Source organism: Dermatophagoides farinae, chromosome 2 (genome assembly GCF_024713945.1).
Source record: "Dermatophagoides farinae isolate YC_2012a chromosome 2, ASM2471394v1, whole genome shotgun sequence".
NCBI lineage: Eukaryota > Metazoa > Arthropoda > Arachnida > Sarcoptiformes > Pyroglyphidae > Dermatophagoides > Dermatophagoides farinae.
This window is the reverse complement of record NC_134678.1, coordinates 2,952,854-2,976,876: the sequence shown is the minus strand read 5'-3', so window position 1 is coordinate 2,976,876 and position 24,023 is coordinate 2,952,854. Positions and strand designations below refer to the sequence as shown.

General features: G+C 29.9%; 1 protein-coding gene across 10 annotated transcripts in view; it reads right to left on the bottom strand.

The window, feature by feature from the left end:
* Positions 1-24,023, bottom strand: part of Ten-m (teneurin transmembrane protein Ten-m) — a 59,428-nt gene that overhangs the window by 4,822 nt on the left and 30,583 nt on the right. For 6 of the 10 annotated variants that reach the window (XM_075728518.1, XM_075728522.1, XM_075728519.1 and 3 more), the window contains 13 exons: positions 9,773-10,796; positions 9,624-9,702; positions 9,340-9,512; positions 8,959-9,264; positions 5,372-5,956; positions 4,964-5,158; positions 4,643-4,852; positions 4,387-4,572; positions 4,154-4,321; positions 3,908-3,946; positions 3,116-3,284; positions 2,134-2,160; positions 55-1,740 (listed from right to left, as the gene is read on the bottom strand). In XM_075728518.1, coding sequence (XP_075584633.1) covers positions 55-1,740; positions 2,134-2,160; positions 3,116-3,284; positions 3,908-3,946; positions 4,154-4,321; positions 4,387-4,572; positions 4,643-4,852; positions 4,964-5,158; positions 5,372-5,956; positions 8,959-9,264; positions 9,340-9,512; positions 9,624-9,702; positions 9,773-10,586 — 4,637 coding nt within the window. In that variant the 5' untranslated portion in view covers positions 10,587-10,796. Of the gene's footprint in view, positions 1-54; positions 1,741-2,133; positions 2,161-3,115; positions 3,285-3,907; positions 3,947-4,153; positions 4,322-4,386; positions 4,573-4,642; positions 4,853-4,963; positions 5,159-5,371; positions 5,957-8,958; positions 9,265-9,339; positions 9,513-9,623; positions 9,703-9,772; positions 10,797-12,165; positions 12,345-24,023 lie in introns of those variants that run through there. The other 4 variants (XM_047063255.2, XM_075728525.1, XM_075728523.1 and 1 more) reach the window with 4 other exon arrangements.

Here is a 24,023-nt window from a genome sequence, read left to right as displayed (position 1 = left end):
AAAAATAACAATTATCGATTAATCGATCTGATTTAATATATAGATAAAACTTACGTTGCCAATGGTTCTTTTGAATCGGATAGTTCTTTTTTATCCTCAGAGTCGTTTGTTTGATGACGATGATGAATGTATGACGGACAATGGGATGGTCGACCTGCCACTATTATGATACGTTTATCATTGGTTACTTTCAGAACCATATGATCATCGAGGATATGTAAAGTTTGATCCAATGGAGAAATGGCCAGTTGTGTTGGCCAGCGAAGAATTAATTTGTTGATCGGTGTTGAACCAGAGCATGGTATTGGTTTCCAATGAGATTTATGATAATGATCACCAATAATCGTGTGGATAATTCCAAATGTATCGACCATTCGTATATTTGTTCCATCGGCTATGTAAAGCTCACCGGTAGGAGCAAGAACAATTCCTTTTGGATAGGAAAGTTTTGCTTCACGTGCTGAACGACCATCACCACATGCAGTTCGATCACCAGGCAAACATTTAACGCCACTACCAACAAACACTTCCAAATTGTTTCTTGGATCGTTGGGTGATTCAGTGCTGATCACACGAAAAACTTGATGCTTCTCAGGATCGCTGAAATATAGTTTACCATCGACAGATCCGACAGCAAGATGATATTTATAGGCTACGGATGATTCACTCAATTCTACAACAGTCGAAATAGTTCCATCCGGTCGAAGACGACGAATCAAATTAAAATCACCAATGTAGAGACTTCCATCTGGAGATGAAGCCAAAGCTACAGGAGCCAATAATCGTTGATCCTTAGCCAATCCATTACAATAAGAACAATGTAATGGACGTTGTTGACCGTCTCCAACGCTGGTAGTCAAAAGTTTCGAATTCTTTTTCAAATAAACATTGCTACCATCACCTTTTTGCAGAATGCCTTCATGAAAATTATAACGATGATGTACATCAATATTCCACCCGCCAATTTCTGAAATTGGCATATCATGACCAGCTAGTTGTACTGTTTGCATTTCCCAAATAACATTTGCACAATTGTTATATTGATAGCCAACTTGAATGACAGCATTGGCCAATCCATAGACTTTTTGTCTATAAACATTACGACGATTCCAGGCAAACGTATACAGAATATTCGGATCAGCTTCAAAGATTTTTTCGAACAAGATTCCTTCGATAGATATTTTTAAATAAACAAGACGTAATGTTGGTTCAATTTTATCCGGTGTAAGTTGAAGCTCAATAGTTGATAGATAGCCATTTGAACGTGATGAATGATAAACCAGATGGATGCCGGTTCCAGGCATACGAATAGATTCTTGAACAATTTGTGATTCAGCTAGTACAGCTGATTGATCGGATGAATGACTATTTTGAAATGGTTGTTTCCATGTTGCAACAACAATCGGTTTCATTTTATCATAATCATGATCAGAACAAATAGCTGATTTCTTATTATCCACATCATTTGTAATAGAAATTTGTCCTTCAAGATTAAGAGAAATTTTATCAAGAACAATGATTTCGTTGATTGGTACATTGACCACTTTTTGTACAGATTTAAATGGTTCACGATGAAAATGTAGAGTGACCGAGCCACCACCATTAACCAAAAGATCGAACCATCCATTTTCACGGGTCATTGTAAAGCCGAGGAATGGATCGGTTGAAACTCCGACCCGTACACCGGTAATACCCAATCCACCAGAATCAACAATCTGTCCTCGTATAACTGATGCACGACTACAAGTGGGGGGAAAAAATAAAAAAATTAATGATATAATAAACAGAAATTTTCTTAATAAAACTTCAAACAAAAGAAAATTGAAATGAAATGCAAAAAAAATGAAAAATAATGAATTTGTAAGCATTCAAGAAACAAAAATTAACGAAATTTACGGCAACGAAAAAAAAATGAATAAAAGAAAGAATGATGCGAAACTAAACGAACAACAATGAAATAATAAATCAAAATAATATCCAAAAAAGAAAATGAATGAAGATCATCATCATCATCATAAAGAAGTAATCAACAGAAAAAAGATGAAAACAAGGAATGGAAATAAAAATATTAATAATGAAAAATAAAACAAAAAGAATGTGAAAGGATGAAAAAAAAGAATGAGAAAATTTCACCTCTCATTTATACGATTCCATAGTAAACTGTCATTTCGTTCGTAATTTTTATGTTTGTCGATCGTGGCAACCAAATTTGAGTGTATAAATAATAGTTAAAAGACCACACAGATCATCATTATGGATTGAAAAAAAAAATTTATATATGTAACAAGAAAGCGACAAAACCGGAATGATTGATTATGAATAAATTTTCAAATGACACAAGATGATAACGATGATGATGATAATGATGGCAAAGAAATCGTGTTGTTAGATTTTAAAGTTGAAGGTACATTACATATTAATGTAGTTGTTAGAGAAAAGCATTAAGATAGTAGTAGTGACAGTAGGGTTAGGTCAATAAATTGTAAGTTATTTTTTTTTGTTTTTGTTTTTGAAAAATTGAATAGATTGATCATTTTGATTTCAAAAGATGTTTGTGAATAGCAGAAATCCGTATTTATATGAAGAAGCAAATGTTAATTGAGGAAACAATATATTAGAAGAATAATTAGAATAAAAAGGAGAAAGAAAAAAAATTGAAGAAACAAATTAGTATTGATGACAGATTGTTGATAAATTTGCAAGTTGCAACTAAAATAAAGCGAATAAATATTACGCAACAGACAGGATAAAATAGTATAATTGATGTTATTGTTGATTGTCAAATGATGATGGAGAAAATAAAAATCTGAAAACTTTCTCAAATTATCGAGCTATTACTATTACACTACAGATTATGAGATTTGACATTTGAAATTTTTTTAAAAATTCAATGCATCCTATATGACAGAGGAAAAGTAGACGATTGATTACTAATCTGACAGTTGAAAAATTTTTTTTTTTCGTTGAAGAAAATGTTGATCTGGAACTAACTACTGTATACAGAATTATCGTTCAGGATGCATTTGATAGAATAAAAAATGGTCGAAAAGAATAATTCGCTTTGTAAGGATTGGCCACTGGAAAACAAAAAAAAATAAACCAGATGACAACATACCTATCGTTGAAAGCCATTTTCTGTGCAAATGATTGTACGGATTCTTCTTCAATCAAAAATTGCATTCGTTGATAAAACGAAGCTGTCATGGCCGGTGGTTGTTTACGCAGCAGGATGTCCTGTGGATCTGATGCTGAAAAACATAGCTGTTTACTTTCGCATTCTTTGCCTACATTAACATTAAAATAATGATGATGATGATGATGATGATTTTCATATCGATGAACATCATGTTGATAATGATGATAAAACAAACAAACAAACAAATAAAAAAAAAATAAAATAGAAGAAAGTGATTAGTATGTTCATACATTTAACAAAGAAAAAAAGATTGACATGAAATGAATATATATTTTTTTCTGTAAAATCTGAGATCAAAAGAATGGAAACAAATTAATTAATGCTTTTTCACTATGGATTGTATATATCTTTGTAGTAATTTTAAGGCTAAAGTTCTCAGGAGATGAAGAAGAAGAAGAGAGGAGAAGGAGATGAATGAATTCACATTTGAAAACAAATGTTAATTAATTAATCTTCATCATCGTATATAAGTTTTTCTATCCTATTCAGCTTTTTGTTGGGTGAAAAAAGAAAATCAAGATTCATATAGAAGGCAGCTCTCTCTCTCTCCCTCTAACTTTATAAGAATCTTAGACGCACTCATACAAACAAATATTTCATATTGGAAATGAAAGTTCAATTGCATGAATGAATAGCAAGAAAAATAGGTGTATATATCGTGAATTGTATTGATGTTGTATGATATGAGTGAGTGGATGGAATTTTACTTACTCTGACAACATTCCGGATCGGCACAATCAACCAAACCATCTGTACATGATGATTGAATGGAATAAAAGAGAAAAAAAAAAGAAAAAGATTTTCAATTATTATTGCAATCGTACACATTTGATTAATAAGTGAAAAAAAAGAAGAAAATGAGATTTAATTCAAAACGACAGCTAGTCAGTTACAGATAAAGAGGGATAGATAACCAGACATAGATGAATAGATTGATTAAAGTCAGACCATCATTACCTTTGTCATTGTCGATATTATCACCGCATTGAGATTCTAATGCAACTGAACAATCTAAACCGGCATAACCAGGTTCACATACGCACACCCAAAGTAGTTCATCATTTGGTGTAGTTAAATGTTGACGAACACATTCACCGTGTTCACTGCAATCGTTGACACATCCAGCTAATGATGTAATAAGAAATTATGAGAATTAATTATGGGAAAAATATAAAAAGAATTAAACATACCTAATGAACAATGTTTGCCATTCCAACCTTTAGCACAGATACAAGTTCCATTCTGACATTGTCCATGTTCTAAACATCTTGGATCACATAGTCGAGTCAAACATTTGTCACCGCTCCAGCCTTCATCACAAACACATTCACCATCTTCACAATGACCATTGGTACCACAATCTAGATCGCATCGTTCTTTGACACGTTAATGATCAAAGTGTTAGAGAAAAAATTCATTGGAACAATAAATAGTAAGCCCACATACCTTGTGAACAATCAGAACCAGACCATCGTTCATCACAAATACATTGCTGTAATTGTAGATCGAAATTTCCATGCCCGGAGCAATCCGGTAAACAATGTGTGGCTTCATTATCAGGTTCCGAACAATCACCACCTTTCCATCCTTTTCCACAGATGCATACACCCGACATACAATGGCCATGGCCAGAACATTTTGGATCAAGACAATCGACTAAAATATGAATGAAAATAGATATAGAAAGAAAATTATAAATAGAAAAAATTCCAACCAAAACGGAAAGAGAAACAAGAATGAAAAGAAAAATTTAACAAGCATACAAACCATTTTCACAATGATCTCCTTTGTAACCAGCAAAGCAATGGCATGTACCATCAATACAATCACCATGTCCATTACAGTTTGGTACTTCACATTCATCTTCACGAATATGGCATTCTTTTCCTTTCCATCCGGAGTTACAAACACATTCACCACTGAGATATTGTCCACGACCAGAGCATAAAACCGGACAAGTCACTGTTGTAATGTTTTTTTGTATGAAAAAAAAAGAAAAGCAAAGATACGACATGATCATCATTAGTTACTATAGACTCGAAAAACTCGAAGCTTATAATCCCTAACATTGAATTCCTCATCATTATCAACAATAACAACAACAACAACAACAACAACAACAACAACGAAAATAACAAAATATATTTTGTCGGTATATACAATAATATTACTTACTGAGATCACAACTTTCACCATTATAACCGGGATCACATTTACAATGGCCAGCAATGCAAACACCATGACCTCGACAATTAAATGGACACAATTCATCAGTGGCCAATGACAAATCGAGCGAAACGTCCACATATAATGGTGCATCATTGTACAATGTTAAAAACCAGATTCCATTATCCAGATATTTAGTAAACTCTTTCTGTATGATGTGCATTGTGGCCATTGAATGATGTTCATTGGCCCGTTTCAAACGTTGACGACCAATAACTAAACTGGCTGTCGCACTGGTTGCCATGAGTACACGATCAATGAATTCAACAAAATCATAACGTGTATGTGTAGCTGGTTTATCGCGATTACCATAAATAGCTAATACCGATGGACTATTGCCACCCATATTATTTGTTTGTGAAAATGATGATGGTAAACTAAGATTAAATTTGACCAGACTTGGTTCCAATTGATGATATCGTAGATGCCAATAACCAAATGAAGGCACACGTTGTGAATATGTACGGCCTAATTGTTGGATATTGGTGAATGATGAAATCGATGATGGCACATAATGATGACTGGCTATATTTTCTTTGAAAATTATACAAAGTTTATATATAAATGAAAATGTTAAAAAAATTGATCAAAATAAAACGAATTCCAAAAGAATTGGTTAATTATAAGAGATAAAATTAATGGGACAAGGAGTGAAATGAATAAATAATGTCAATTCAAACTAATATTGGTGTGTGATGTTAATCAGGGTGGAAAGAAGAAAATCACGAATCAGATACAAAGGCATTCATTTCAAGAGAAAAAAAGGAAAGGAATAAAAGGCAGAATAACAACAATCAACAACAATAAAAAAAAATGAAAACGTGTAGAACCAACCAAACAAAAAGGTTGATCGATTGAGTAATTGTCGTACAATAAATGAATGTAATCTCGAAGAATAATAACGTAACAATTTTTTTCCTTTTCATTTCGTTTTCGGATCAACTTATCATGATCAAAGCATCTGTTTTCATTTGGTTAATTTGGATTTAACCCGAAACTAATTGCTTTATCATTTTATTATCAAGAATCAGAAAAAAAATTTGTCTATCCCAATTTGGTTCAATACGATTCAAAAAAGTATCATTTATATTTGTGTGTGTAAACCAAATAATAATTTTTTTTCCTCATCATTAATTATTTGGTGAGTGAATGAATGTTTCGATATGGTGGTATATACACGATATGATATGATATAATATATACAATTTAAGAGTCTGAAAATGAAAAAGCAAAGTACCAAAAAAATAAAAAAAAACTAAAATTCAGAGCAAAAAAAAGAATAAAACTTATACACGTTTCGAATTCGAAACGAGCATATTAGAAATTCTTGTCTAGAATCATGATGATGATGAAACTGGAATGGAACTACATATCATCATCATATCCGAATTCTATCTATTCACATAAAGATCTCATGGTTTTATTTGTTGTTGTTGTTGTTGTTGTTAAAAACACACACACACAGGACATATGATTGAGATACGTGATCGAACAAAATAAAGAGAGAGAGAGAGAAAAAAAAAGAAAAAGATTCTTGAATCGAAGTAAAGTAAATTAGAAATAAGTGCGATAAAGCAATACACAAACGACCAGAATCGACCGGTCGACCAAATTTTTTTTTTAGGCAATGGGAACATGTAGCATATAATGGATCACGGAAACAGGACCAGCATAGCATACAACACACATACACATTTTGAATGAAACAGATATGACGACAATGGAATTAGTTACAAAATAGATTTAGATATATTTATAACAACGACATCGATGAAATATATATGTCGATTCGAGTATATGTGTATGTGTGTGGTGATGGTGGTGGTTAGTCTCTCTCAAAAAAAAAAATCCAAAAGATGATGATCCAGAAATGTACACCAATTCGTTCAACCACTGTTACAATCACCATCACCTCATCATTATTATCATCATCATCATCATGATGATGGTAGCCAAAAAAAAATACAGAATAGATAATTATAATGAATCGTAATTATAATGGCCCCATAAGAGAATTGTGGCCCAAATATATATTGTAAAAGAGAAAATTGAAGAAAGATTGGTCAGATTAGTTGTTGTTATATGGCTTATAGTTTTATATTATGCTGCTGTATGAGAGAATGAGATTCATATTTGTATCAATGTTATGGACGTGCTTAGCTCTGTAAATGATTATATAAAATATCAATGATTATTATCATCATCATGGTGACAATGATGATGATGAAATAAACTGAAAAAAAAGAGGAAAACAAATATAAAACTACAATGACTAGGATCACAGGGATTCCAAAATATAATATTAGTCTACAAAATGAAGTGACAAATTGTTCACCATTATAATGGTTAGCTATATGAGAACATACATGCCGATTCCATTCCGAATATATAAGGTGTACACCCCTACACAATTATCATCATCATCATTATTGATATTGCTGTTAGTGTCATCATCGACACCAATAAAGCCTATCATCGAATAGTTGTGATCATCAATTTATCATTTTGAATGATGATAGAAAAATATATGTAGTTGCTGCCATAGATGAACAAATATATTCATGATTATTTTGTTTTCCGACGATCAATATGATGATTAATCATTAAATTCATTGTAATTTTGTCTATACTGGGCATGATTGTAAGAGAGAATAATAACACCAGAAAAAAAACAATTCCTAAACCTAATTGACCACAAAATGTAAGAAAAATATAAATTCCAAGTGCAGATAAACCTGAAAAAAAGGATACAAGAAATATAAGAGATTTTTTTGAAATTTATGTACTTTTTTTTGGTTGGCAACTTGACACAAACACACATAGTTCACTTGGCTATAATCGCCATTAAAAAAAAATTTTTTCTTTCATTCATTGCCATTTAAAAGATTTCAATCTTTTGGGTCATATTATAATGGAATACCAGATTCAGTAATCATCATATGTATGAGGAATCATTATCAACAGACGATCAGATCAGACATGTTTTTCATGTAACTATCGACCAGGTTAAAATGATGATAAAAAATGTCATAACGATAATCGTTATAATGATGATGATGATGATGGCATACGACCATCATCAACTGACATTAGTATTGGCCATGGTGTGACCTATCCGTGTCACATCATTATCATCATAAAACCAGTTGCTTTTTCAATTTGTTTCGCAGAAGAATTTGGGTAAAAAAAATAATAAAAAAAAACTGGATCAATCAAACTAGAAATGAATGCCACGAAAAACTATTTCACTATAGGAATATATAAGATAAGAGTGAATCATCATCATCATCATGCATTTAGTAGGCCTAAATATTGATCTGAATCTACTAATAACTACTCATCTCTAGAAGACGAAAATTTGGCCGTAAAAAAATAGATGCCAATTTTTCATTTTTTTCAGGTTTCGTTGTCATGCACATGATTTTTTCTTATCCATGCATCATCATTATTATTATTATTATTATCAATATCACATCAAATGATAATGTCTTCACTTCTATTTCATATTTTTCTCTCTTTATTCGAGCAATTCTTACTTGCTGCTGTTGTTGTTGTTGTTGTTATGGTTGTTCCAAAAGGATAAGGGTTATTAAAAGGATTTCGTGAATGCCCAACACCAACACCAGCATGAAAATTATTTCTACCAAGAAAATTATTATTGTTACCAATTCCGATGATCGGTATTCCACCACCTCCTCCTCCACCAGGATTCGTTGATGATGATGATGATGGTTGTAATGGTTGTGGCTGCTGTGCAGCAGCTGGATTAAGCTCAAGTATGTCATCTACCATCACAGGACAATTTGTATTTTGAGCCATATTGGCCACTGATAATGCTGAACCTGAAATAATAATTGTTTTTTTTTATTTTGAGGAATTATATAATCCAAAACGATTGGGTAATTAGAATCACATACTCATTATATATGTTATTGCTATCAATAATGCCATCGAGATTAATATGAATGCAATGGCTGTATATTTCCAATTCCATTGCACTGATAAGATTTTGCGAAAACGTGATCCAGACAGATGTGTTGCCAATGGTCGACTAAAATGACTATGATTGGCACCAACCGTTGGCAATCTACTGTTAAATTAATGTATAATTTGGAATAAAATAACCATTCAATGATGATTAAAATTAGAGTAATTAGCAAAAAAAAAATTCAATTTAATTTATTCAAATTAAATGACTCACCGATCTGGTTTTTTTAACGTTCCTCCAATCGTAAATTCATTGATTGACTGTATTGATGGCTTGAAAGCTCCTTTATTATCTTTTTTTTGAATGATAAATGTTTATGGTAAATTTACAATTAAAATCGAATAAAAATGAATTATATTTACCACTTGGAATATATAGCGAACCTGAAGCTGTTCGCATCAAACACGCTGATTCATAAACTGGTGCCATGTTGACTGGATGGACCGAAGTAGTGGTCGTTGCATTCGAAGTATTTGTTGTTGAATCTAGATTTGATAGAATGGTAGTATTTTGGTTAGATAATGGTGGTTGTGTTGGCGTTGATTGTGTATTTAAATGATGTTGATGATGATGATGATGATTCAAATGACCAAATTCTAATGTTGAATGCTGAGATTTCCATCCTTGTTCCAAAAGTGAATTGACTGATTGGTTTGGACCATTTGTGCCCGATATAAATAATTGTGACTCAGGTATCAATGGAGGTGGTTCAGAATCAAGTGGTGATCCTAAACAGGATCCAGAAACACCATTGCCACCGTTACCACGAGATCTTCGATAGATTGCTGATTCGGCATAATGTGTTGGATGTGCGACCGCCGCTGCCGATGTAGTTGTCATGACTGTTGTTGGCATATGTTGTTTACCCATTGTATTCGTATGCGATGATGATGATTGAGATGACTTATTATGATTGTTATTAATAAATAGATTATGAGCATTATGAATATGATGAGCACCTTGTGATAATATTAATGGATCAACAAGGGCACCATTATGATTTGATGATCGTGATGATGATGTAGTACCGGTGGATGAACCACGATCACCAATACGTTCATATTGTCGATCCGAATCGATCACATTATATTCATCAGTTTCAGAATCTTCTGAATGTGGTATAGGCATTGGATGACGACCAATACTACGACCAAATCTTGTCATCGATTCCATCATGACAAATAAATGAAATTAATTATAAACTTGATTTAAAAAAATAATTTTTTTCTCGTTTTTGTTCCTGGTATACTTTGTTCAATAATCGGAAAATTTGTTTACATTTTCCAGCTACCGAATTTGCTTCGAATAATCAAGTTTTTTTCAACAAACTTATTTAGTACAAGTTTTTTTCCCATTCGGGCGTATATAATTCATCCATTCAACTACCTACGATATAAAAGAAAGGAGAAAAAAAAATTAGTTAATTACGTAAAACTTGAAAAGAAAAAATTTCATAAATTTAAATTAGAGCATATCGAATACATTGGACATCATTATCGTTGAACATACAACAAATACACACACCCATCGCTAACCGCGTAAAATAGTTATTTAATTAAAATGCTAATTTTTTCTTTTTCCTGTTTGTTCTATTTTTTCATTTATTTATTTAGTTGTAAAAAAAGCGAGCAAATCTTTTCACTCTGCTCTTGAAGCAAAAAGGAGAATTTTGATCATCTTCATCTCATATTTCTTATTTATTTATTACAAACAACAACAACAACAAAAACTGGAAAATGTCAAAACAGCACGAATTTTCCATCAAAAATACTAAAAACGTAGATGATGAAGAGTGATGAAAAAAAAATCAATAGTAAAAATTCATAGCAACGCGCCTTATTTAAAAAAAAAATATGAGCTTGATGTGTGTGTGATTCTGGTTAAGGATTTAGGACCAACTACTATCAAATATACTCTGTTACAATATTCTTTATAAAAAGCCGTAAAAATTATCATTATCATCATCGAGTTTCATCAAAAGTAGTGTTGATTAGATTAGATAACGGGTATATTATAGAAAAATTGGACCGATAAAAGAAAGGAAAGAAAGGGATCTCCCATCCAAAATGTTTCACATGGATAATTTGGATCGAACAATCAGTCAGTCAGTCAGTCATCATTCATCATGCATAACAACAGCGAAATAAAAAACAGTATAGCCAGTGATAATCATTGAAGTAGGACACAGCAAATATGAATCAGCTATGAATCATTTCATCTTATTCTATCAGTATCATATCTGAAATAATAATAATAATCATCATCATCATCAACTGGAATCGTTGATCCAAGATGCAAGAAACAAAAACAAAATGAAAAAAAAATATGGATAGACTCCAAAACCAATGGATAATAATGGTACAGAACAGTATATAACATAACAGAATGTCTGTCTGTCTGTGTGTGTTTGAGTACATTCAAAAGATTCTAATAAGAATTCTGCTCACGATTTTTTTTTCTCTTTATGCCTTTTCACTTTTTATCATCGTCATATGAAAGTCAAGAAAATAAAAAATAAAAAAACGAATTCGAACCGTATACACACAAAAAAAAACACTTTTCAAAAAAAAACGGGTGAAAAAAGACAAGACACGCCAAGCAATTCAAATAAGAAACCAAAAGACGAAAATAAAACAACACAAGAACAGAGAAAAATCATCGAACATGATAAAAGTGACTAATATTTGATGTGAAACCAGAATTATAGAATTGAATATGAATGAAACACAGACAAAAAAAAATTAAAGATTCTTACCATATATACAAAGATTCAAACATGACGTTTTTTGTCTGATTTCGATTATTATCGAATTTCATGTCATATCACATATAAAAACACAATGCAATTGAGAGCATTGAATATGATAAACATGAGCAAAGAATATAAAAAAATAAAAAATGTCCATTCAAATATATAATTTATCTGATCCTGAAAAGGATGATGTCACATGTCTTATTATTATGTTTGTGAAAAGACCAAATAATCAACCCAAATAATATAATATACATTAATTAAAAGTAAATAATGTTTAATCAGCTGTTGAAAACTATGTGGGATATGATAAAATGATAAATCAAAAATGATGGCTATGATGATGATTAATAAGATGGAATGAAAAGACCAAGGAATTTGATTATTGAAAAAGTATAAATTAAACCCCATAAACCATGAACATGAATCATCAAGAATTTTTTTTTTTTTTTTTTGGTGGAAATATGTTTGTGTGTCTGGAACATCTTAACAAACGAAAAAAAAATTCCGGAAACTGTTATTATTCTATTTGAGTTTCAGTTCTTTATTTTTATTTTTTTTTTTTTGGCTGGCCAATAATTAGAGCGTACCAGAAAGCAAAGAACTGGAAAATATAAGAAAAAAATAAACGTAGCTATATATTTCTTGTTGCTGTTATTATTATTCTTTGTACTTAAAGTGTACCCGGCTACACACACAACCCAAATGATGTAGAATTAGATAGGAAAAAATGGATCAAGAATCTAGAATCATAATAATAAAAATTGAAAAAATATACAGCAAAAAAAAAATACACATTATTCGATTCAAGAAGAGCGGCGGCCAGGCAAACAAAACGATTTCAACAACAACGACGACGAATGAATCAATTAGAATCGAGAATGCTCTTTTAACTAAAAAAAAGAAAGAAAAATGTTTCTATTTTTTCTTCTCTTTTTCTAAACCAATAATAATATTGTTGATTCTAAATACTTTTATTGTATTTCAAACATTGTTTTCTATTGTTTCACTATAGTTGTTGTAATTTAATTAATTTGGTTCATTGGCTTTACAATACGACACACACATACACATACAGATACACTTCATTTCAAACTTCACTATACTTCATACTTCATTCCAATAGTATCAAATATAGCTGAAAACGGGAAGAAAAAAAAATAAATGGCAATAATATGATCATCATCATCAACATTGAGTCTTTGGCCTTTATGCGTTCGTTATCGGTTTGGCTTTCGCTAAAAAAAAAGTAATCTTATTTGATTCTGTTAATTTTCATTTGGCTCTCCGATGGAACCTATTGGCTTTTGAAGTGAAAATTCCAGCAAAAAAAAAATAAATGAAGAAAGAATAAAATACACACGCACACACACAAGAGACTTTTTGAAGATTTCTCTCTCTCTCTCTCTCTCTCTCTCTCTCTCTCTCTCTTTCGATCATTCTTCAATTTAATTCAAGACAAATATAATGATAATAAAATAATATAATATGAGAAATTGCAATTGAAAATTAAATTTTCACATTTCGAATAGTAGTGAGGCAGAGAGAGAGGGGTGTGTGAGATGTGATGTGATGATGTGTAACTAACAAAAAAGTAAAAGAGAGAGAGAGAAAGGAATAAAAAAATCGAATCGACTGTATTTTTTTTTTTGTTTTGTTTATAACTCAAGCATCACAATTTTTTCGTTTTATTATTATTATTATTATTATTACAGAATTATTAGATTCAGCCAACCAAAGTTAATAAGAAATGGAATTTCGGTGTGTGGCAAAAAAAAACGAAAGAATCCTTTTCATTATATTATTATTGTTATTAGTGAACACACACACACACACATAGACACAAGCACGCACCAAGAATCCATCATCTATCAATGTCCTTATATAAAAGAGAAAAAGTGAAAAAAAAACAATAATCATTCATTGAACCACCCACCCACATCCAACGACGTGTGAGTGTTTTAGTTGTGGTGATGATGGTGGCAAAAAAAAGGATCATAGAATCAGAAAAAAAAGAAAAATTAATAACAATGAAAAGAATCCTTTTTTTGGTAAAACAAAACTATTTACCAAAGAAAAAGCTGAATGAAACATTCTCAAACATCATCATAAATAGAGTTAACTAGAAAAACCAGAATAGCCTTCATCAAGTTAACCAGAATAATATGGAATATACACACATATATACGACTTCATAATTGGATTCACATACAAACAAAATATTATTAATGAATAATAAGAATCATTTGATAGATAAGCAAAGGATCTAGAATGATAAAAGAAATTCTTTTCTATCATCATCTCATATATAATAATTATAAAGGTTTCAAATGATGATGACATTGATGAACACACACACACGAATGACACAATATCGATTAATAAATAAAGTAATTGATAGGAATTCTAATAAAAGTTTTCAATTCATCGCAAAAAAAGAAAATCAGTTCAACAGTCAATCAAGAGAAAAATGATTTAACTCGTCATTATCTTTATTGGTAGTGGTAGTGAATGGTGGGCGAGAATGAATAAAACTTTTAACCAACAGAAAAAAGAAAGCCAGAAAACTTTCAACATTCCCGTTTGATCTTGTAATCGGGTTGTTGTTGATGATGATGATGATGATGATGATGATATGAATGATTTGATTCAAATTGACAAGTGAAAAAAAAATTCTTGCATTCATTCAAAGCAGACAAAAAGTAGCTAAACGTGTGCGTGTGTGTGTGTGTGTCTGCGATCACCAATTAATAATAATGCAGAAGAACGAAATATTAATTCGTAAATCATGAACATAATTAAAGTGGACATTGCATGATCAATGTGTATGTTATAATTCAGTTCACGCTACATTATTCAAAACTATAGTAAAAAAAGAGTTAAAGTATGATTAATATCAATAAAAATGAAATATTGAAATATGTGAAAATCAAATGAAATGAAATTTCATAAATTTATTTCTCTTTTTTCAATAATAATAATAACAAATTACATTTGATATAATTAATTCAATATTTCGCAGAATTTCTGATGGCTGAATTGTAATTTTTGTTTTGAAAATAATTTTTGTCGTTAAAAACAACTGTCAAAAACGTTCAAATATGATGATGTTGAGAATTGTTTTCATTTTTTTTATATTTATTTTTTTAATTCAGTCTGTGTGTTTCTGTTGCAAATGAAAAACAAAAATGTTTACAACATCTGACTTTGTGGGACATGGAATTTAGGGAAAGATTTTTATTGTTGAGAGAAATGATGATGATGATGATGGTGAAAAACACGAAACTGACAATTCCTTGAGATCATAATTGTAGTTGGCTGGTGGGCCTGACACACACACATAAGCATAAAAGAATAATGCATTGAATTTAAACACAATGTTTTTTTTTAATTTTATTATTTTTTTGCTTTTGCTTTTGGTGACATATTTTTTTTTCTTCTTTCAGAATCTACATAGAGAATATATGATGATGATGATATGAAGCACAACAACAGATGAACAGTGAATGAATTATTGATTATCAGAATCGTTGAATGAATTCCATTGAATATTTATATGTGATGATCACTAAGTCACCATTCAAATAAATAGAGAATGACGTCCTTGTTGTTGTTGTTGTTGTTTTTCTATTGTTCCATCGAATAAAGCTATGATGATAATAATGATGGAATATAGTGGTGAAGCGAATAGGAGGAGATCGTGGACATACCAGAAACATAAAAAAAAATAAAAATCGGGTTAAATGTGCAAAAACGAAAAACACATAATGTTTGGATCCAGCTTGCAACCATATATCCAGAAAAAAACAACGTTCCAAACAAACAACAAAATGAGATGAATTGAAAATAAACACCAAACAAAACTCCCGACTACCAAAATGTCTGATCGAATGTGCATTTGTGTGTTTGTGAATCTCTGAGTGAACCAGAAAAAAAATTCACTACAAATTCTACGGGCTGCTCTTCACATTAATTATCAATATTATGATGATGAATAAATATTAATATGCAAGTGAAAATGAGAAAATGAATATTGTAGACCAGAAAAAAAAGTATATGTATATTTTGAATATAAAACGAACAAAAGAAGAGAAATGTTGTGTGTATAGATCAAAAACATACGAATGAGAGAAAGAAAATGTGGACAAAATAATGTCTTTGATGATATATTCGTATATGTTTAATGAATGAAATGCTGCACAAATTTTTTTTTTCATTCAAAGATGAATGAATTGTTGTTGAATATGGACAAAAAAAAATTCATTTCGTTTTCAACATTCTTTACAAGTTTTTTTTTCACATTTTAAACAATAAATCTGTGTGTGTGTGTGTGTGTGTTGGCATCCAAGCACCCGAAAAAAACAGAAGAAAGAAAAATTGTTTTTTATCATCATTGTTTGGTTGAAACGATTCTGAATTGAACATAAAAAAAACAAGATGAATTTTGCTGTTTTTGCAAGAAACAAAATAAAAAATTTTAACAAAAAACAAAAAAAATTGAACTAACACCACATATATACGAGCAGTTTGAATGTTTGAAAACAAATGAAATAAAAGAAAAAAAACTAAAAGACCATAGGCATAAAGAATCCCGAAAGCTTAAGGCAGTGAATAACTTTTTCTATTACACACAGGGTTTTTGACTGACTCGACAATCGACTTTGGACCTAAGAAAAAAAAACAGGACCAAAAGGCTGAATGAATTGATGAGGCAATTATGTTGTCAATTGTATTTTTTTTTAGGAATGAACCACTCCCCCCAATCCTAGTTAAGTACATTTCTTGTAAATTCAATGATAATAATAATAATAATAACAACAACCGATTATTCGAAAAAAAAATCGAAAAACAAAACAAAAAACTGAGAATAAATGATTTGCTAATAGGGCACCAAGAGTGGATTTTGAACCGAGAAAATAAAAAACAATATTATTAAACAAACTAAAGTAACAAAGTCACGAACAACGAAAGTTTGGTTCACTGGCACTGAGAAAAGTGTAAGAATCAAATGTCGATGACTTTTTTTTCGGTATATATTGAATGATAATGATAAGCTGTAATTAGACAACAACAACAAAAACGATATCGATAACGATAAAGAAGAGTTAATTAAAGTGAAAAAAAATCTTCTATTACGAATTTCTATGAAAATAAGAGAACCAAATCTTTCATGATCATCACCATATATAAACAAAATAATAATGATGAACATTATAATTATAACGAACAAAACAAACAAAAAAAAATCACAGTTTTCGAATCCATTGATTAAATGTTATATTAATTTCTTCATTGTAGCAAAAAAAAAATTGAATTTTCATTTCATTTGTTTGATGATGTGACAACAGGTAAACAGGAAAACGGAAAATTTTTTTCATTCTTTACCTTTCGACAATATATCATTATTATATTTGCATTTTATTTATATTCTACACACATATACATAAACAAATAAACAGTAGAAACAAATGAAATGAATCGTTTACGACAAATACAAATAGAAAAAAAATGGGTAAAAAATGGAGGTGTGTCAATGTCTAATGAATCAGTGTCGCCAATCAGTCCCGCTTTTACATTCTCTCTCTCTCTATATGTTGGTCTATGGACGGGTCGAACCGTGTTTTGTTTAGTTTGATGATCAATCATCGTTGAACATAACACACAGACAGTTGTGCTCATCGGCTAAATTCTGTTCTTTGACTGGCTGATTTGCAATAATTTATAATGAAGCAAACAATGCAAAGCAAGGTATTAATAAATAATATGCTGCAATTAACGGCAATTAGCTGTTATTTGTAACAGACAAAAAAAATTAAACGATCAATGTGAAACAGAATATGAAAATTTTTGTTTTCTTTCTGTAACAAATGTTCATCGTCATCATCATCATCATATGGACCTTCTGTTTTATTTTTGCAACAAACGAACCAAAAAAAAAATTGGCCATAAACAATAGAAAAAAAGCTAAAAATGAAGATAATTAAATACATTGGCAAATTATCATTATCATCTTGTGTGTGTGTGTGTGTGTATTCTGCGAATTTGCTATGATGATCATAATCATAATCATCATCATTGCCACCAATAAACAATAATTTGATTGAATTTAAAGACTTGATAATGGTGATTAGATGATGGGCTTTGTGTATAAGCAGCATTATCATTATCATTATTATTATTATTATTATTAAGGCTTTGAACAACAACAAAAACAACGAGAAAAAAAACTAAATTCGATTGATCGTGCAATGTTCACGAACCGTCGTTTAAATCTAATCATTGAATAGTTGCTCATCAACGAATCATTCATAGCTCATCATCATCATCATCAATTGCATCGTTGTAAATAATCGTGACATGGAATAGATTCTTTATTTTATTTTTTTTCATTCACAGAAACATTTTGGAATGAAAAGTAGAAAAAAAGTTTTCATTTCAATCATAATATTATGTGATTATTATTAACAACAGACAACAACAACAACAACAACATTATAAACACAAACAAAAATAGAGATAGAGATAAATAATAAACATTTATACGTTGATCATAATCGATTATCGTTTAAAAAAAATGTTTTAAATGAAAATGAAACATAAATATGCTCATCAATGATTGAACATGGAAAAAGAGAAAAAAACCATATCCAAAAATCATTTGAATGATTCTTGCACACACACACACACACACACACGATTAGGGTTGGCCATCAATTAGAAATTGAAATGATTTTTTCCAATGTACTTTCATTCTCGGTGTGTATGTGTGTGTGTGCCATAGATGAATGTTTGGAATTTTTGTAGATTCCATTGACGAAAACGAATCAAGATCAAGTTGATTCGATTTCGTTCAAGATTCACAAATACATGAACATCATTAAATGATCGAAAGTAATCATTCAAATTCAAGGGGAAATTCGAATTACAATTTTTTTCTCTATTGTATGCTGCTGCCAAGAAACAAGAATATAATACATCGATACCAGCCGGTTTGTGTTTGATATTTTTCAATTAGCTTAAAATTTTCTTTTATTTTTAAAACTATAGTAGTGTTGTAACCCAGAAACGAAAAAATTTACATCACAGATACAAAGATCACCAGATAGAATTTGATGATGATGATGATGATGATGAATAAAATGATGCAGACAAAAATCATCTCATTATTTTGTAACTAAATTATTTGTCTGTTGTTTCTTCGATGTACCAAATACACAAAAAACACACACACACACAACGAACATCCTTTTTATATTCTGTTCTCATTTAGAATTAACTTTTGGTGAATCTAATGATGATGATGATGATAGAATACTACATGATAGAGAACGGAACAAACTTGCAGAGGGAAATGAAGAAAAAGAAAAAGAAACCCGAGCTCGTAGAACCAGAAAATATTTTTCGTCATGATGTACATTTTATACTTCCAATAATAAAAAGTAATAATAGTAACAGAAGTTATAATGAAATATGGAGTTCAAATTCAGCTAGATACAAGAAAAGAGAAAAAGAGGAACAACTATAGTACCAGAATCCCAGAACCACCGAACAGAACACCAAACCAAATAGTGAAATGAATAGTGAAAGTAAAAATTAAAGTAGCACAATTAATTCGATTAATTTAATAAAAAAGAGTAAAAGCAAAAAAAAATAAACGATGATGACTACGAATGACTAAAAACTAGAGAATTTTCATGATAGTAAAAATGGTATTTTAAAAGCACGCACATTTTTTTGCAACCGTGGTTGTAGCTAACGAGTTTATAATCATCATCATCATCATCAGAATCAGAATTTTTGTTTGTTATAAAAAAAACGAAATTCCATATCCATTAAATCGATTGTATCGATTAAAAGCCAACGGAATTTCGCATTTTTTTTCTTTCTTTGTGTTTTTTTCATTCATTTTATTTTCTACCATTTAATCATTTAGCAAAAAAAACAAATTTACTGATTTTCTTACATCAAAAAAAAAAAAAGAAAAACAAACGTAAATTCTTCATCATTATTGAAGCCATTAATTTTGATATAAAAAAGACTACTATCTATCTATCTTGTTTCAAGAGAGCAATTCGAATGAAATTCAATGTAAACACATAGAAAAATTTAAAAAAAAAACCAACAAAAAAATGGTCTGTATCAACATGATGATGAAGATGATGACCAAAGAAGATGTATGGATTATAGTCATTATTATGTCAAGATAATTATCGATTAAGACCTACATTTTTGACCTATTGAGCTATTGATTGTTGTTGTTGTTGTTGTTGTGTGTGTGTATGTGCTATATAAAAGAATAATAAAATTAAGACCCCACAGACATTGATATCAAAACAATTTTAATAAATTTTTTTCAAGTTTAATTTTTTCAAGAGTGAAGAGACAGGAAAAACATTCAAAATGTATTATAACTTGACTACTACTGTTAAATACTATGAAGAAAACGTTATTATCAACATCATCAATCTATTATTATTTGTAATAAGAAAGAATAGATCAATCATTCAGATTTGAATGGATGAATAGGGAAAACAGGTTTTGTATGTATATATAAAAAAGAAAAATGATTACCTGGTCAATGTGTTTATTGAGTATTTTTTTATAACAATGAAAAAAAACTATTGGTACCACAGTTAACAATGGTGATGATGATGATGATACTAACAAACAAACAAACAAACAAACAACCAATACACAGAGAGACAAACATATTCCAAGAAAAAAAAACATAATAGAATTCGATAATCACACAAACATCATCATACATCTAGAGGTAATCTAAACAAGTGAAGAAGAAAAAAAAACCGTTTCAACTATCCAATCCATTTATGGGGAAAAAAATTATGATGATGATTGAATGGAAACTATATGTGTACCACCATCATCATCATCATCATTGAGATTATCGATGGACAATCATTGACAATCGACAATAATAACAACATAAAAATCACAATAATAATGACCACAATATCTATGTTGTAGGTTAGAAAACATTGACAACGAAATCTTTATTTCAAATCTTATCCCAAAATTAAAGGCAACAAAAAAATACACTCTAGCACCGTATCAAAACATCAAACGGAACAAAAAAACATATTTATTTTCTTCATCATTGGTTTTAATGGTTCTTTTTTAAACGTCATATATTTATAATATTCGTTTTTCATCAATGATGATTTATATTTATATATAAAATAAATATATCTACTACTACTATTTGACTTTATATATGTCATGATGATAATATTTGACGGTAACATTTTATCTTTTTTGCTTTGTATAGGAAATATAAATATAAATAATAATCAATGTTATGGAAAGAATAAAAGTTGAAAATGATGAAATGAAAAAGCGAAAAATTGACTGAAGAATCGAATCGAATTTTGAAAGAAAAAAAAATTGAACAATAGTAAAGAAAGATATTTTCAACCATTTACGAATTTTGTGTTCTTTCTTCTTCAAGGTATCTTCATCATCATCAACATCATTATTGTAATGATAACTGGTCATCATCATCATTCTTGTCATTCTATATATGTGTGCGTGTGTGTGTGTGTGTGTGTGGAAAAATGGGAACAACATATTCTAAAGAAGATCTTGATCATCATTATCATCATAATAATGATGATGATGATAATGGAAACCAAACCCAATGGTATGGTCGAATGATGATGTTATATGCTGATTGAAAATTGAGAATCAAGATTGAATTGTGGTAATGGCATTGAATATGTTTGAGAATCAAAGTTTTATGACAAACAAACAAACAAACATCATCATCATCATCGACAATCGTTTCGGATTGATGAATACAAATTTTAATTTGATTGATTTGTAATGAATGAAAAAACACAATGTTTGTAATTTTGTTGGCAAGATGTTTCTTTTTTTTTAATTACGAATCACACCTAACCCAAAATAATGATAACGACAATCATCAATGGTTGTCAAGAGAGAAAAACAAAAATCTTGTTGAATATTGGAAAAGAAAATTAATGAAAAACAAATAAATAGAAATTTGTCAGATGAAATTTTTGGAAAAGAATGAATAAAAAAGTAAAAGTCAATGACACACTAGTCAGCGATACATTATATGAATAAATGATTGAAACGTGATACAATCGAAATTGACAACAACAACAAAAAGAATTGCAAAATTACAATGAAAAATTTTCAAGTGAATTTCAATACACACACACACACACACACACACACACACACACACACACCAACAGAAATAAATAAGTGGGATGGCAATCAAGAAAATTAATCAATTAAATGAATTAACACAATCTATCTTGTTGCCTGACTTGTTTTTTGTTTTTTTTTTCATTACAGAACTTTTAATAGTTGGAAAAAAAATCTAAAATCAAAATCAAAGAAACAACAACAACAAAAAAAAAAAATTCAATATGAAGATGGCGTGATGTTGTGTGTATGTGTTGCTCAAATCTTTATCAAAACTAATGTGATTTTTTTTTCATTATTTTGATAAAAAAAATTTTATTCAACGAAAAAAAAAATAATCTCAACTAATTGATTTACTAGCAGAAAACAAGTAGAAAAATTGGAAAAAAAATTGAAAATGATCAATTGAATGATAACAAATCATAGACAAACAACAGTATACAGTGAATGTAAAAGGAAATGAAATTCAAATTGAAATTCAGTAAGAATTTTTTTTTTAACGAAAAAAAAAATTTAAATTTCAATATACGATTGCTTTGTAGTAATGTTCATACATTGTGTGTGTGTATGTGTGTGTGCAGAATAATACGGAAACACAAACACACACAAGCAAAGAATAAAAAGAATAAAAGGAAGAAGTGAAAAAAAATTGATCTTAATTTACATAAATTTTAATTTTCAATTTTTATTTTCTACATTTTTTTCAATTTTCATCTTTATTTTTCTATCTTCAACAACAACAACAACAACAACAACAACAACAACAACAACAATGATAATAATAACAAATTGATATATAATAATAATAAACATGGATGTGAATGGCACATGTATCCATACACACACACACACACATGGGCACCACATTTTTCTCTGAAGCAATTATTTGAAGTGAGAAAGCAAAAAAAATGGAACAAAATTGAAAATCGTTTGTCGAGATAGAGATGATGATGATGATGGTGATGGAAAAACTGAGAATATAAAGAATGAACAAGATAATTCTATTATCTCTTCTTGCAAGCGAGCGAGAACACATTTATACAAATTTTTTTTTACATTGAAAAAGAAAATCAGGAGAATAGAAAAAAAGAATCTCTTAGAATTTCTAACTGGCTTTCATTTTTCAATTGAATCTATTTAGATTTAAGCTTTGTAGAATTATGGAAGAAAAAAGAAACAACATATAGTTGTATCATTGGCAAGAAAAAAAATGTGCACGTTTTTCCACTATTTCAAACCACTATATTCCATTTGATTTTCATCATCATCGTTATTATTATTATTATTGAATTCTTTTTGACGCCTTGTATATGTTAATGTTGATGATGAAAATGAAATAAAATCAAAGAAAAAAAAGAGAGAAAAATGAACAACAACAACAACAAATGACTTTTCGTTATTTTAATATACCACACAAAAATAGGAAAAGTGAATCGAAGAAAGAAAATCGTAAAAGTAAAAAACTACCGTTTCTTACATTGATGCAACCATCATCATCATCACTATCATCATCATCATCATCATCATCATCATTGAGTTCTGATAGCGATTTCCTTTTCTCGGTTTTCACTTGGTTTTTATGGGGGATGACGGAAATGCAATTGATTCTAACTTTGGCACCATCTTGTACGCTACACATGGATTGTCTGATCATCATATGGTCGATCGAA